This window comes from Lepidochelys kempii, chromosome 8 (genome assembly GCF_965140285.1).
Source record: "Lepidochelys kempii isolate rLepKem1 chromosome 8, rLepKem1.hap1, whole genome shotgun sequence".
NCBI lineage: Eukaryota > Metazoa > Chordata > Testudines > Cheloniidae > Lepidochelys > Lepidochelys kempii.
In genome coordinates, this window is record NC_136387.1 from 105,240,242 (window position 1) to 105,252,817 (window position 12,576).

General features: G+C 67.7%; 1 protein-coding gene across 3 annotated transcripts in view; it reads left to right on the forward strand.

Annotated features, from left to right (window-relative positions):
* The window catches only part of PTCH2 (patched 2), a 60,055-nt gene extending 55,925 nt beyond the window's left edge, over positions 1–4,130 (forward strand). For all 3 annotated transcript variants that reach the window (XM_078854138.1, XM_078854137.1, XM_078854139.1), the window contains one exon: positions 197–4,130. In XM_078854138.1, the coding sequence (XP_078710264.1) occupies positions 197–634 (438 nt within the window). In that variant the 3' untranslated portion in view covers positions 635–4,130. The remainder of the gene's footprint in view (positions 1–196) is intronic.
* Positions 4,131–12,576: the final 8,446 nt, after the last annotated feature.

A 12,576-nucleotide genomic window follows, 5' to 3' on the forward strand; every position in this document is an offset into this window, starting at 1 on the left:
GGGAGCGTGTGGTAGGGGTTAGAGCGGGGCGGGGGGTTGCACCCAGGGCTTGGCTGGACGGTCGGTGAGTGCCGGGGAGCGGAGGTAGCTCTTGTCCTGAGGCCCCCCCCGGGTGTGGACTCTGGCTGCCCCGTTAGCAGCCCCCCCCCGCCCCCTTCTTTGCCCACTGGCTCACGGGAGTCTCTGCCCTGCACAGGTGGTGAAAACCTACCCGGAGAACCAGGAGCCGCCGGGGAAGAAGGAGCCACCGAGCACCAACCAGCCCCTGCCTGCCGGCGACCCCCTCCCATTGGCCGGCCCGGATCTCAGGGACTTGCCCCAGCACAGACTGCCCCGGGCCGGCCCCCCCGGAGCCAGGACAGCCCCACCCCGAGCCCCCCGGCCCCTGCGGACTGCCCTCCCCGCCTACAGCGGCAGCTATGCCACGGTGATGGCCACGGCCTCCGTGACGCTGGCCCTGCACCCTCCCCTGCCAGGCTCCCTGCAGGGTTACACCCACGAGAGCTACGAGGACAGCGAGTCGGACTGCCCGGAGGAGCCCGGCCTGCCCGCCTGCAACGCCCACGGCTGGGCCACACCCGAGAGCCGCGCACTACACCCCCCGGGACGGGCAGAGGGCTCCGCGAGGCCCTAGGTGAGCCCGGGGACTGAGCCCTGTGCGAGGGGCTCCTTCGCCCCCCACCGTGCCAGGCAGGGCCAGCGCCCGGCCGCCCCGGGGGTTACTGCCTCTTGGGGTAAACTCCCTGCGCGTTAGCGCCCCCGGGCGCCGCGAGGCAATTTGATGCCAAAGCAGCGGCTGTGTAAGCCCCCCCCCACACATACACAGATGGTGTCTGTCCGCACGCTCCCAGGGGCTCGCACACTTGTGCCTGCAGACAGGGACACGGTGCACGCCCGCTCGCACACACAGACAGTGCATGTCTGCACGCTCCCAGGGGCTCGCACACTTGTGCCCGCAGACAGGGACACGGTGCACGCCCCCCCCCACACATACACAGATGGTGCATGTCCGCACGCTCCCAGGGGCTCGCACACTTGTGCCTGCAGACAGGGACACGGTGCACGCCCACTCGCACACACAGACAGTGCATGTCCGCACGCTCCCAGGGGGCTCGCACACTTGTGCCTGCAGACAGGGACACAGTGCACGCCCGCTCGCACACACACACAGTGCATGTCTGCACGCTCCCAGGGGGCTCGCACACTTGTGCCCACAGACAGGGACACGGTGCACGCCCGCTCGCACACACAGACAGTGCATGTCCGCACGCTCCCAGGGGCTCGCACACTTGTGCCTGCAGACAGGGACACGGTGCACGCCCGCTCGCACACACAGACAGTGCATGTCCGCACGCTCCCAGGGGCTCACACACTTGTGCCCGCAGACAGGGACACAGTGCATGCCTGCTTGCACACACAGTGCATGTCCGCACGCTCCCAGGGGCTCGCACACTTGTGTCCGCAGACAGGGACACGGTGCACGCCTGCTCGCACACACAGTGCATGTCCGCACGCTCCCAGGGGCTGGCACACTTGTGCCCACAGACAGGGACACGGTGCACGCCCGCTCGCACACACACACAGTGCATGTCCGCACGCTCCCAGGGGGCTCACACACTTGTGCCCGCAGACAGGGACACGGTGCACGCCCGCTCGCACACACAGACAGTGCATGTCCGCATGCTCCCAGGGGGCTCACACACTTGTGCCTGCAGACAGGGATGGGTGCACACCCGCTCGCACACACAGACAGTGCATGTTCGCACGTTCCCAGGGGCTCGCACACTTGTGCCTGCAGACAGGGACACGGTGCACGCCCGCTCGCACACACAGAGGGTGCCCACATGTACACACCGGGTGGATGCACACACAGGCAGTGCACGTCCGCACCTACCTAGTGGGCTTGCACACTCGTGCCCGCAGACAGGGACGTGCGCAGGGTGCACACCTGCCCACGCCCACGTGTCGACTCCACGGGTGCTCGTGGCGTGTGGGAGGCCCCTGCGGGCAGGTGCCTTGGAGAAGCCAGCGGAGCTGTAGCCCTGTTGGGGATCCGGCTCACCCGGCTGGCTTGTGTCTCCGCACAGGTTGCCCCCGGGAAGCGCCGTGGTTCCTAGCCCAGGCCTGCCGTGCGGCCGGATCCAGCTCCCCTGCCCAGGGAGCGGGCAGAGCGGAGAGACGTGGTGGGCGCTGGTACCCGTGCATGGATGCCAGCTGAACACTGCGCTGGAGCGAGCTGTTGGACTGGTGACCTGCGCCTGGCGCTGCCAGCAGGGGCAGTGCCCACGGACGGGGGCAGGAGCGGGGCTGCCGCCATCCCTGCATTTGCTGCTATTCCCCAGTGATTAATTATTCTTATTTTATTATTATTGCTCCGCGCTGGGACGGAGATCTGCCCTGACCTCACCTGGCAGCGCCCCAAGCCCCGCAGCAGGTGATGGCTGGGCTGGCGGGGGCTGCTGCCCCGGGCTGGGGGGCACAGCTGAGCCTTTGGGGGAATCGCTGCATCAAGGTTTCTATGCAAGGTGTGTGTGAACGGGCTGGCCCCTCAGCCATTCCCTTTCCCCACTCCCCCCAGCTGTCCCCCACTCCGGTGTTCCCAGGTCAGGTCCCTGCCCAAGTGGGTTGTCCCGGGCCTCTGCACCCCGCACTGGCAGGGGCAGGAAGCCGCCCATTTTGCGTATGCCCTGGGGCTGGGGGCGCTTAGCGGATCCCTTGGACAGGAGCCGGGGCCGTGCCCTGCTGCCCTGCCCCCAGCACTGAGTCATGGGGCTCCCCAGGAGACCGGGGCAGGGAGCAACTGTGTCTGGGGAGAGGCCCAGCAATGCCCCCAACAGGGGAATGAGATGCCAGCCCCAGTGGGGAGACCCGACCCCACCCTGGCCTGGGATGGGAGCGTCGGGGGGAGCGTCCCTTCCCCTGTTGCGGGGGGCTGAGCTCTGGCCCAGGGGGTGCCCTGGACTCAGGCGAGGGGCTGGAACAGGGGCCGTGTCCCCCCCACCCTGGGAGATGGGAACGGCCCTGACCCTAGTTACTGAAAAGGGAAACTCTCGCTCACAGAGTAGGACATTTTCTCACTAAATCCTGACACCAGCAGGGCCCAGATCCAGCGGGGCCTAATGAATAGAGAGCTGGCCTGGGCCTCAGGACACCTGGGTTCTCCTCCCCGCTCCTTGGGAAAAGTACTCCCTTCCTCCCTGCCTCAGTTTCCCCATGGGGACAACGCTACCCATCCTCCTTTGTAAATGGCTGTGAGACCGAACTGTGAGGGCTCCTCCTGTGTGTTGGATGGGCGGGGGGGGCTGTCCTGGCAGGAAGCGGATCTGGGACAAATTGGAGCGGGATGTGCTGCCCCATACAAGCCCATCCAAGGCCTAGGTACCCCATATGTCTCGCCGACACCCTTTATGGGGTCCCTTGATGCTGCCCGATGGAAGTTGACTGGTAGGGGAAGGGTGTATTCCAAACACCCTTGTGCAATTGCACAACTCCCCTGCATGACCCCCTCCCTGCCCCCCCCACACCTGCCTGGGCACTTGCAGCCAGATCAGGGAGCCTTTGAAAAACAGAAACCTGCCCTGCCCCCTAGGATGGGCTTTTCCCCCCTGCCTGCCGGGCCCCGATCCTGTGGCTGGGGCCACTCGCTGGAGGCAGGCAGAGATCAGCTGGGCTCCCAGGGGGTTGGCGTGGAGTTGCTGGCCCTTGCCTCTCCGTTCCCCGGCACTTTAAAGCTCCCTCCGGCCCCAGGGTCCCCATCAGCCCCGCCTGGGGCTTGCCTTTGGGTTCCTTGCCCAGGGCGGCGACGGGGGCCTGGTCCAGCCGGCAGCTTCTCAGCGATTGTCCCCGCCTGGGCCAGTGGGTGTGGCTGGTGGAAGTAACTCAGCCGTCAGTACGGCGTGGAGCTGGGGTACCCACAGCCCTGAGCTGCCAAGCGGTGCACCTGCCCCCGGCGCCCCCTGAGACATGGGGGGCAGGCGGGGCGCGCGGTGCCCCGGCCCCAGTCGGGCCATGCCATATAAATTATTTATATTACAAAGAAGAAAGGTTTATTTTTGTAGTTTGTACAGACCCTTAGCCGTGGGCTGGAAGGTTTATTTTTAAAGAGTAAAATATATATTGTCTATCCCAGATCTGCTGGTGTCCCGGCCTCGTTCTTCGTCTGGCCCGTGAGAGAGAGAGAGTGAGTGTGTACACATGTGCCTGGAGCCTGGGGGGGGTGGGGATCTCTGCAGGTTGCGGGGGGGGCAGCCTTAGTGAGTGCCCACGTGTGTGGGGACACATTTGTGGCAGGGCAGTGTGTGCGCCCGATGTATGTTTGGGGGGGTCTTTTGGGCAGTGTGTACATGGCTGCGTGGAGGTAGGGGAGCATTCACAAAGCTGGGGGGCTACTGTGGGGGGGGGCTGTAGAGGACAGTGGGGGCAGTGTGTGTAGGGGGGGTCTAGAGGGCACAGGCTGGGGGGCAGTGTGTGTCCGGGGGCTCTGGGGGGGTGCGCTGCCCACTTGGCTCACAGCTGGCCCCAGGCTCGCAGGCTGCCTGGGGGCGTGGGGGCCGGATCTCCCCCCCGTGACTGATGGGGGGTCAGGCTCCCCAGCCAGGCACGGACGGTGCTGGGGGACCTGGGCGGGCTCCTGCCAGGCGGGCGGCCGTGGCCCTGTGCCCCGATTCCACGGGCAAACACTGCCCCCTGCAGGCCCTGTGCTCACCTGCATGTGGGCTCAGGGGCCCGGCACTGCCAGGTGCGGGGGGCGGGGGGTTACAGGGGCTGTTTTGATGCACCCCTGATGTGACCCACATGAGCAGGGTTTACAGCACCAGGGCCCCTGCCGGGGGTGGGGGAGGTTTAACCACCCCCCCACCCCCACCCCCCAGCTGGGGAGGACTCGCAGCCTACCCAGGTGGCCAGGCCGAAGGGCTGCACGTGGCTCTAGGCTGGCATGTGCCCATTGATGAGCCAGCTGGAGCTGAAGGTGCTGGCAAGCTGGGCAGACACCCGGCCCGAGCGCTGGCCCGTGTGGCCCCTGAGCGCGGCGTAGGCCCTGCCGTGCCACAGGGGCGCCCCGCACCGCGAGCGGCACGAGGGGACACTGGCCGGCTGCCGCGGGGCCAGCGAACGGTCGGCGCCCAGCGAGCCAATGCAGTGCCTGAAGCCGAGCCGGGCGGTGCAGCAAGGGGCCCCAGGGACCCGGCCGGCGCTGCATTGACATGGCTCCCATTCGCGAGCCCCAAAGCCGCCGGCAGCTCTGCAAAGTGCTGGGGGCACCGGGATCTGGCCAAATGAACTGGTGGGGGGGGGCATGAGACCCTTTAGTCCCACCGTTGCCCTGTGCTTAGAGCCAGAGGTTCTAGCCCAGCGCTGGGAGGGGAGTGGGGCCCTGTGGTTAGAGCGGAGCAGCTGGGCGCCAGGACGCCTGGGTTCTAGCCCTCTGCCTAGTTCCAGAATCTTGTGTGGGGCAAAAGCAAGGGGCGGGGCTGAACCGCTCACCGTGGGGGGGGCATCAGACACAGGCCACATTGTGAACAGGAATGGTGCGGGGTGGGGGGGGAAGCTGGACATCAACTGTGCAAGGAAGCAGCTGTGCAAGTGCATGAAAATACCAGTAATGACTGGCTGAGCCCCCCCAAACTCATGACACGCAGGGCCCCGCCCAGCGATAGCCCGCAGGACAGAGCTGGGAGCCCCAGAAATGCGGGTCAGGCCCATAGTGTGATCAGTGAGGGGCTGGGGGTGCCAGACCCCTGTGCAGAGCTGGGCGGACCGGGGTGGGGGGAGATGTCAGGGCTCCTGTCCAGCCACTCTTTGGTGGCAGGGTCATTTCCTGCTGGTTAAAGGCACCAGCTGGCTCAACCTGGGACTGATGCCGCCTGCCTGGCTCCAGGCCCTGGCCATGCAATGAGTTTGGGGCGCTCAGCCCTGACAGTGGGGGGGGGGGCGAGGTGGTCCCGGCACACCCAGCCCGGTCCCACGGCTGGAGGGAATGAATGGCCCCACCAGGCCCGGGAAGGGAGGCAGGTGCTGCCCTCCCCGGGCTGCGTGTGCCACCAGGGAGTGCGCCCCCAGTTCGCAGAGGGGGCAGGTGTCAGCACCAGGCAGGGCAAGCGCTGGACAAGACCCCTCCAGCCCAGGGACTCTGCCCTGCCCAGCAGACGCCAGCCCAATGCGCACCCTTGCCATGGGGCCGCTGGGCTGTGCATGGGCCCGAAGGGTAACAGATCCCCTCCCCCCAGGGCCTGGGGGGGGGCCACGAGCCTTCACTGGGCAGGGGCTCCCAGCACTTGCACCTTCTCCCCACGAGGGGGCAGCAGATGCTCACTCACTGGGCTTGGGGGCCCCCACAGCCAGTGCCCCACTTGCATCCCCAGCTGCCCATGGCCCCATTCTGCCCCCCCACGGGCCGGTGCTGAGTGACGGGGGCCTCCTCTGACCTTCGTGCCCCCTGCAGCTAGCACTGGGTTGCGTGCACGGCTCCTAGGCTGGCTCCTGTGGCTGGGCTGGATGCCTACCATGCTGCCCCACTGCCCTGACAAGGGCGGGGCCCTCCCAGTGCTGCCATGGGGTGGCTGTACGGCCCTGCAACCAGGGGACCCCTTGCCCAGGGGAGGACAGCAGCAGTCAGCACGCTTCCCTCCCCACCACTGCCGAGGCTGCCAGGCCTACACCGCCCGGTCCCGGCAGCCCTCCCCACCCCCGAGCAGGCAGCTCCTTGGTGCTAAACCAAGTGCGCTGAGCCCAGCAAACTCACCGCATGTGTGACTCCAGGAACTCTGGCGCAGGCAAGCAGCTGCCATGGGTGGCGCCGTCAGGGAACGGACTTTGAGAGGCCTCCGTGTGGGTTCGGGCCACCATTGTCCCCAGCCCGCCAAGCCGGCCCCACTCCTGAACTGGACTCAGCGGGGCCTCAGCAGACAGAGCAGAGAGGGGGCAAAAAGGCCACGGGGGGAGCAGGAGCCACTCACAAGCCAGCCAGAAGGTGGGGTGTGGGGGGAGGAGCAGGAACCCGAAGAGAAAGCCTCGGGGTCCTGCCCCCTGCTCTCCCACCCTCTCACCTCCTCACTCAGGCGCTCTGGGCCTCAGTTTTCCCATCCGGAAAATGGGGCTGATGGCGCGTCCCTGCTGGCACGAGCCTTGGGAGGAGAACGACAGTGAAGATTAGGAAGACGCTTGGACAGTGGGGTAATGGCGGAGGGGGGGCATGTTAGCACCGCCGTTTGGGATGGAGTCTGTTTGGAAAGAAAACACGTCCCTAAAGGCATCACAAACCAGCCCTGTTCAGGGAGAACGGTCTGAAATATTTCAGGGAGCCGAGTTTTTTCCTCCCTATGTAGCCAGCCCCCCGCCGGCCCCATCTCTGCCCTTGCTCCGGCCCTTCTTCCTCCCCGCCCCGCTCCTCTCTCAAGCGCAGCCAGAGGGATGTCCAGTTTCCGCTCCAGCAGGAGGCCGCGCAGGGCTGTCCGGGCTCCGCCCTCTCCCTCGCAGGCCGACGCGGCGCGTCCCCACAACCGCCCGGGGACACAGGTGCTCCCCGCGGACTTGACAAGCCAGCAGGGTTGTGAGCGTCCCATCCTAACTCACCGCCCTCGGTGTGCCGGGCTGGGCCGTGCCCACCCCTTGGGTAGCGCCGGGAGGCGCGCTGGGCCAGGGGCCGCGGCCCCCTTCGGAGGTCAGGCTCCGGGCCCCGAAACACTCCCATCGCCCTGACCTTCCGCCCCAGTCAGGCGTCTCCCGCCGGTGTCGGACGCCCGCCGCCGCAATGCAGCCTGAATTCACAAGTCGCCCTTGCTCCGTCCGTGGGGGGGTGACAAGGAAACCCGCTCCCGAGCCCACCTAACCCCCTTCAGGGCACTGGGGGGGGGGCTAAAGCAATGGAAAAAACCTGCTCCCCCCCAGGGCTGTGCCAGGCCGGCCTGGCGTCTGTCAGCCCAAGGTGGCTGGTTTGAAGAAGGAGACTGGCCGGTGTCCGAGTAGCCGCCCTGTTAGTCTGCGTCCGCCGAGAGAACAGGGGGACTTGTGGCGCCTTAGAGATACGTCCGACGGGGCGAGCTGCCGCCCACGGAAGCTGAGGCTCCAGTAAAGGGGTCGGTCCCTAAGGTGCCCCAAGGGAAGGTCTCCCGGCGGCCGAGTGAAAACCAGGCTTCGTGCTGCGGGGGCGGGAGGAGCCCGAGAGGGACCGGGGCGGGAGGCGGACAAGCGGCTCCGCTCGGGCGGACAGAGGGGACCGCAGCGAAGCCCCAGCGGGAAGACGCGGCGGCAGGACAGCCGCCCGCCCTCGCTCGCCCCGCACTCTCAACCCACGGTGGGGCCCGCCGCGACACGCCCGCCGGCCCCGCCCGCGCCGGCCCCCGCTGCCGCGACCTGCCCCGCGTGTCCCCGGGGCCCCAGCCTTCTCCCCGCCGAGCCCCGCCTGCCGAATTCGGGCCCGGCTCGGCAGCCGGCTCCCCTCCCACAAGGCTCTGCTCGCACACACATCTGCATACGGGCTGCCGCGGCCCCGCCCCTCCGATCGGGCCCCTCCCCCTGCCGGCCCGGGCCCGGCTCTTCAGCGCTATGGGGGATTAATCCGGGGGGGCTGTGCCCACTGAGCCAGGGCAGCGGGGAGATCTCAGCGAGGCCGGGGCTCCCTGCCCCACTCCTGGCACCGTCATGGGGGGCAGCTTCTCACCCCCCAACAGCATCTGGGGGTCAGCTGGGGGCATGACCCAGACCCCAGCGCCTGTCCCCATGCCCCCCTACAGGAGCACGCCCTGCAGCTGGGGCGGGCCTGGCACCCAAGGGGTTACAGCTGCTGGGGGCGGGGGGCACAGGTTTGAATCCCCCCCACCCCAGGCTGCAGGGGCAGCAACCACAGAAGATCAGGGTTGGAAGGGACCTCAGGAGGTCATCTAGTCCAACCCCCTGCTCAAAGCAGGACCAATCCCCAATTTTTGGCCCAGATCCCTAAATGGCCCCCTCAAGGATTGAACTCACAACCCTGGGTTTAGCAGGCCAATGCTCAAACCACTGAGCTACCCCTCCCCAATTCACTATCTCCCCTCCCCGCGGACTAGGGAGAGGGTCACTCCCCAACTCAGCTCCCCCCAGCTCCCTGCACCCCAAGCCTGCCCTGCTGCCCCCCCACCCCGCCGAGGGCTGTGTGTGGACAGTCCCCTCCCGCCCCCCCCCGGCCCCCGCAGGCCTGAGCTGGTTCCTTGAGGCAGGGGCTCCAGCACGGTGAGTCCCCGGCAGGCTAGCGGCTGGCTCCTCGCGGCACCCAAGGGATCCCGGCTGGTGGGGGCGGGGTGGGGACAGCTCCTCCTTTGTCCCAGGCATCACCGCCACTGGGAGCAGAACCCGGGCAGGGGGTTTGGGGGCAGGTGCCGGAGGCAGCAGGTTTCCCCCACCCTGCCCAGCTCTGTGTCAGGCTAGCCCCAGCCCCAGCCCGGTTTCCATGGTGCCGTAAAGGGCCTGGCGCGTGTTTCACCCCCCACCCCCTGCCAGAGATAAGGAGGCAGCTGCTGGAGTGACCTCTGTCCCCACCCTGGCCAGGCTGGGCAGTGGTGTGAACGGGGGCCCTGCACCCCACTCCTCATGGCCTTTGGACTCCGGAGTCACTGGGAGCAAAGGGCTCAGCCGGGGGGAGGGAGGGCGCTGAGGATGGGCAACACCCAGTGCCAACCCCAGGCTTGAAAAAGATCAGAAAAACAGGGCCAGGGTAGCAGGGGCTGCGGGTCGGGAGTGATGGGCACCGGCAGAGCTATGGGGGTGCCCAGGGCTGGGAAAGTGGGGGGCTGCGGGTCAGGAGTGAGGGGCACCGGCAGAGCTATGGGGGTGCCCAGGGTTGGGAAAGCGGGGGGCTGCAGCTCGGGAGTGAGGGGCACCGGCAGAGCTATGGGGGTGCCCAGGGCTGGGAAAGCGGGGGGCTGCGGGTCAGGAGTGAGGGGCACCGGCAGAGCTATGGGGGTGCCCAGGGCTGGGAAAGCGGGGGGCTGCGGGTCAGGAGTGAGGGGCACCGGCAGAGCTATGGGGGTGCCCAGGGCTGGGAAAGTGGGGGGCTGCGGGTCAGGAGTGAGGGGCACCGGCAGAGCTATGGGGGTGCCCAGAGCTGGGATAGCGGGGGGCTGCAGCTCGGGAGTGAGGGGCACCGGCAGAGCTATGGGGGTGCCCAGGGCTGGGAAAGCGGGGGGCTGCGGGTCAGGAGTGTGGGGCACCGGTAATGCCAGCCAAAGTCAGGCCGGCAGAACAGCAGGGGTGCTGGAGGCTGGGAGTGGGGGGCGCGGGCAGAGCTGGGGGGTGCACACAGGGCCCCAGCTCTCACTCAGCAGCTGGAATAACTCGCTCATTAAAGCCAAGGAGTCCCCCCGCCCCGGCCCCACACCTGGCTCCAGAGGTCCTGCACCGGGGCAGCAAGCAGGCGCCTGGGGTGGGGCGCAGAGCCATGTGCTTGTGTCAGGACTCCTCACAGCTTCTCAGCTCTGGGTCTACCTGGCCCGGTGAGGGGGCAGGTCCCGCAGGGGCAGGGCCAGGGAGCCCTGTGGCCTCCTGTGGGGCAGGGTGCAGGGCTGCGTCATTCAGGTGCTGATCGCTCAGCTCCAGGGGGACCTGGTCAGGGGAAAATCAAGGGCCCAATCCTGCCCTGGCCCTGCCCATTGGGCCTAATCCTGCCCCAGTCCTGCTGACCAGTTACCCCTGTGCACAGTGAGTGTAAATGACTCTCTGCGGGGCAATGTGCTGGAGGAGCAGCCCCTTCGACCCAGCATCTGGGGCTGCCACCTCTGAGGTCCCAAAACACCAAGCCCCGCGGGTGCTGCTGAGCCCACAGGCAGGGCTGCTGGCCGCGGGCACTGAACATCCTGACAGTTCCCAGGCCAGCTCCCTGACTAGCACGACACTCCTGTGACCACGTGGGCAGGTGGCAGCCCTGCTGGCATGCCAGGCTCTGGAGCCTCTGATCCCGGCGCTGCCTGGAGCCCCTTCCCCTGAGCCGTGTCCGCACTGGTTCCGCCGGCCGCCCAGCACAGCCACAACTGACACCAGTGCAGGGCGACTGGAGCGTGAGTCATCCCAGTGCGGCTGCCTCAGGGGCTGGATCGCCTCGCTGCCAAGGCCCAGGGCTGCTCCGACCTCTCCCCGCCTCAGCCGATGAGTCAGTGCATGCCAGAGGGCTCCGGCAGGGCTTCCCTGCGGGCACCCAGCCAGGCCTCAGCTCCACGGCCACTTAGCAACCCACACCCCAAACACACATGGCCTGCAGCCGGCCCCTCCTCGCCACAGGGCCTGCACTCAGCTGCTGTGCCCCCCCCCCCCCGAGCCATGGCCACAGCAGGGCACGGTGCCCCCCGGAGCCATGGCCACAGCAGGGCATGGTGCCCCCGGAGCCATGGCCACAGCAGGGCTTGCTGCCCCCCCGGAGCCACGGCCACAGCAGGGCACGGTGCCCCCCGGTGCCGTGACCACAGCAGGGCGCGGTGCCCCCGGAGCCACGGCCACAGCAGGGCTTGCTGCCCCCCCGGAGCCATGGCCACAGCAGGGCATGGAATCCCCCCAGCAGATCATACTGCCCCCCCAGCTAACCCCCACACTGGGGCACTAGGGTCAAGGAAGGCTCCCCTCTACCACAGCGCCTCCTAGCTCTGCACGGCCACGGAAGGGCATCACCTCCCACTGAATCGCCATCACCACGTCATCCTGCTGTGTCCCAGCCAGGTCCTGCCCCAGCCTCACCCTTCTGAGCCTGGGCACTCGCGGCAGGCCCAGCCCCCCGGCTGCAGCCTTGGCTGAGACCCCCACCCACATCTCACCCGTGGTCTTTGCCGGCTCCCTCTCGGCTGCCAAGACCCTGGGTGTGAGCAGGAGCAAAGTCCCTGAGCTGGGCCTGCCCTGGCTGGACGCTCCAGAGGTCCCTGGCAAAGAAGCCAGAAATCCAGCAGCGGCCCTGGGCTGAGCTAAAAATCCCCTGGGCCAACCCAGGGGCTCAGCTGCCAGTTCCTAGGGCGCCAAGAATAGACTGTCATGTCCCTGGCGTGGGGCCTGGGAACGAGGAGCGGGACTGGGGCCCCCGCCCTGCCTGCAGGAGACAAGCTGGACCCCCTGGGTGGAGGCCTGCCAGGCAGCCAAGCTCCAGCAGATCCCAAGGCCTGAGCCCAGCACGTCCCGCTGGCCCCCACGGGCTGGCCTGGTCCCTTCCCCATGGAGGCCACTGAGCCCTCGTCCCCCGTCAATGCCTGGCCCAGAGCCCTTGGGCTCAGCGTGCTGGCAGTCGGGTTGTGTAGCACCCTTCTGTCGGGTCACAGGGCCATGTCCCTGCTGCCCCGTGCCCCCTGGACAGGGTGGGCATGCAGGGTAGCACATCCCGGCATTGGCTCCCATGGGCCCCGGAGGAACTGACTGTCCTAGGCAATCCCGGCCTCAGTGTCCCCACCTGGCTGAAGAAGGGAACGCTGTACTGGCTCCCCGGGCTGGGTGGGCCCCTCACCTCTGCCTCTGGTGTCCCTGGGCAGCAGGGCAGAGCGCTGCAGGGAGTGGAAGCAGCCTGCTGCCCTGGCTCTGCCCACCCCGAGGGGTAGCTGCAGGCCAGGTGGAGGTGACTGCACCGAGCGCAGA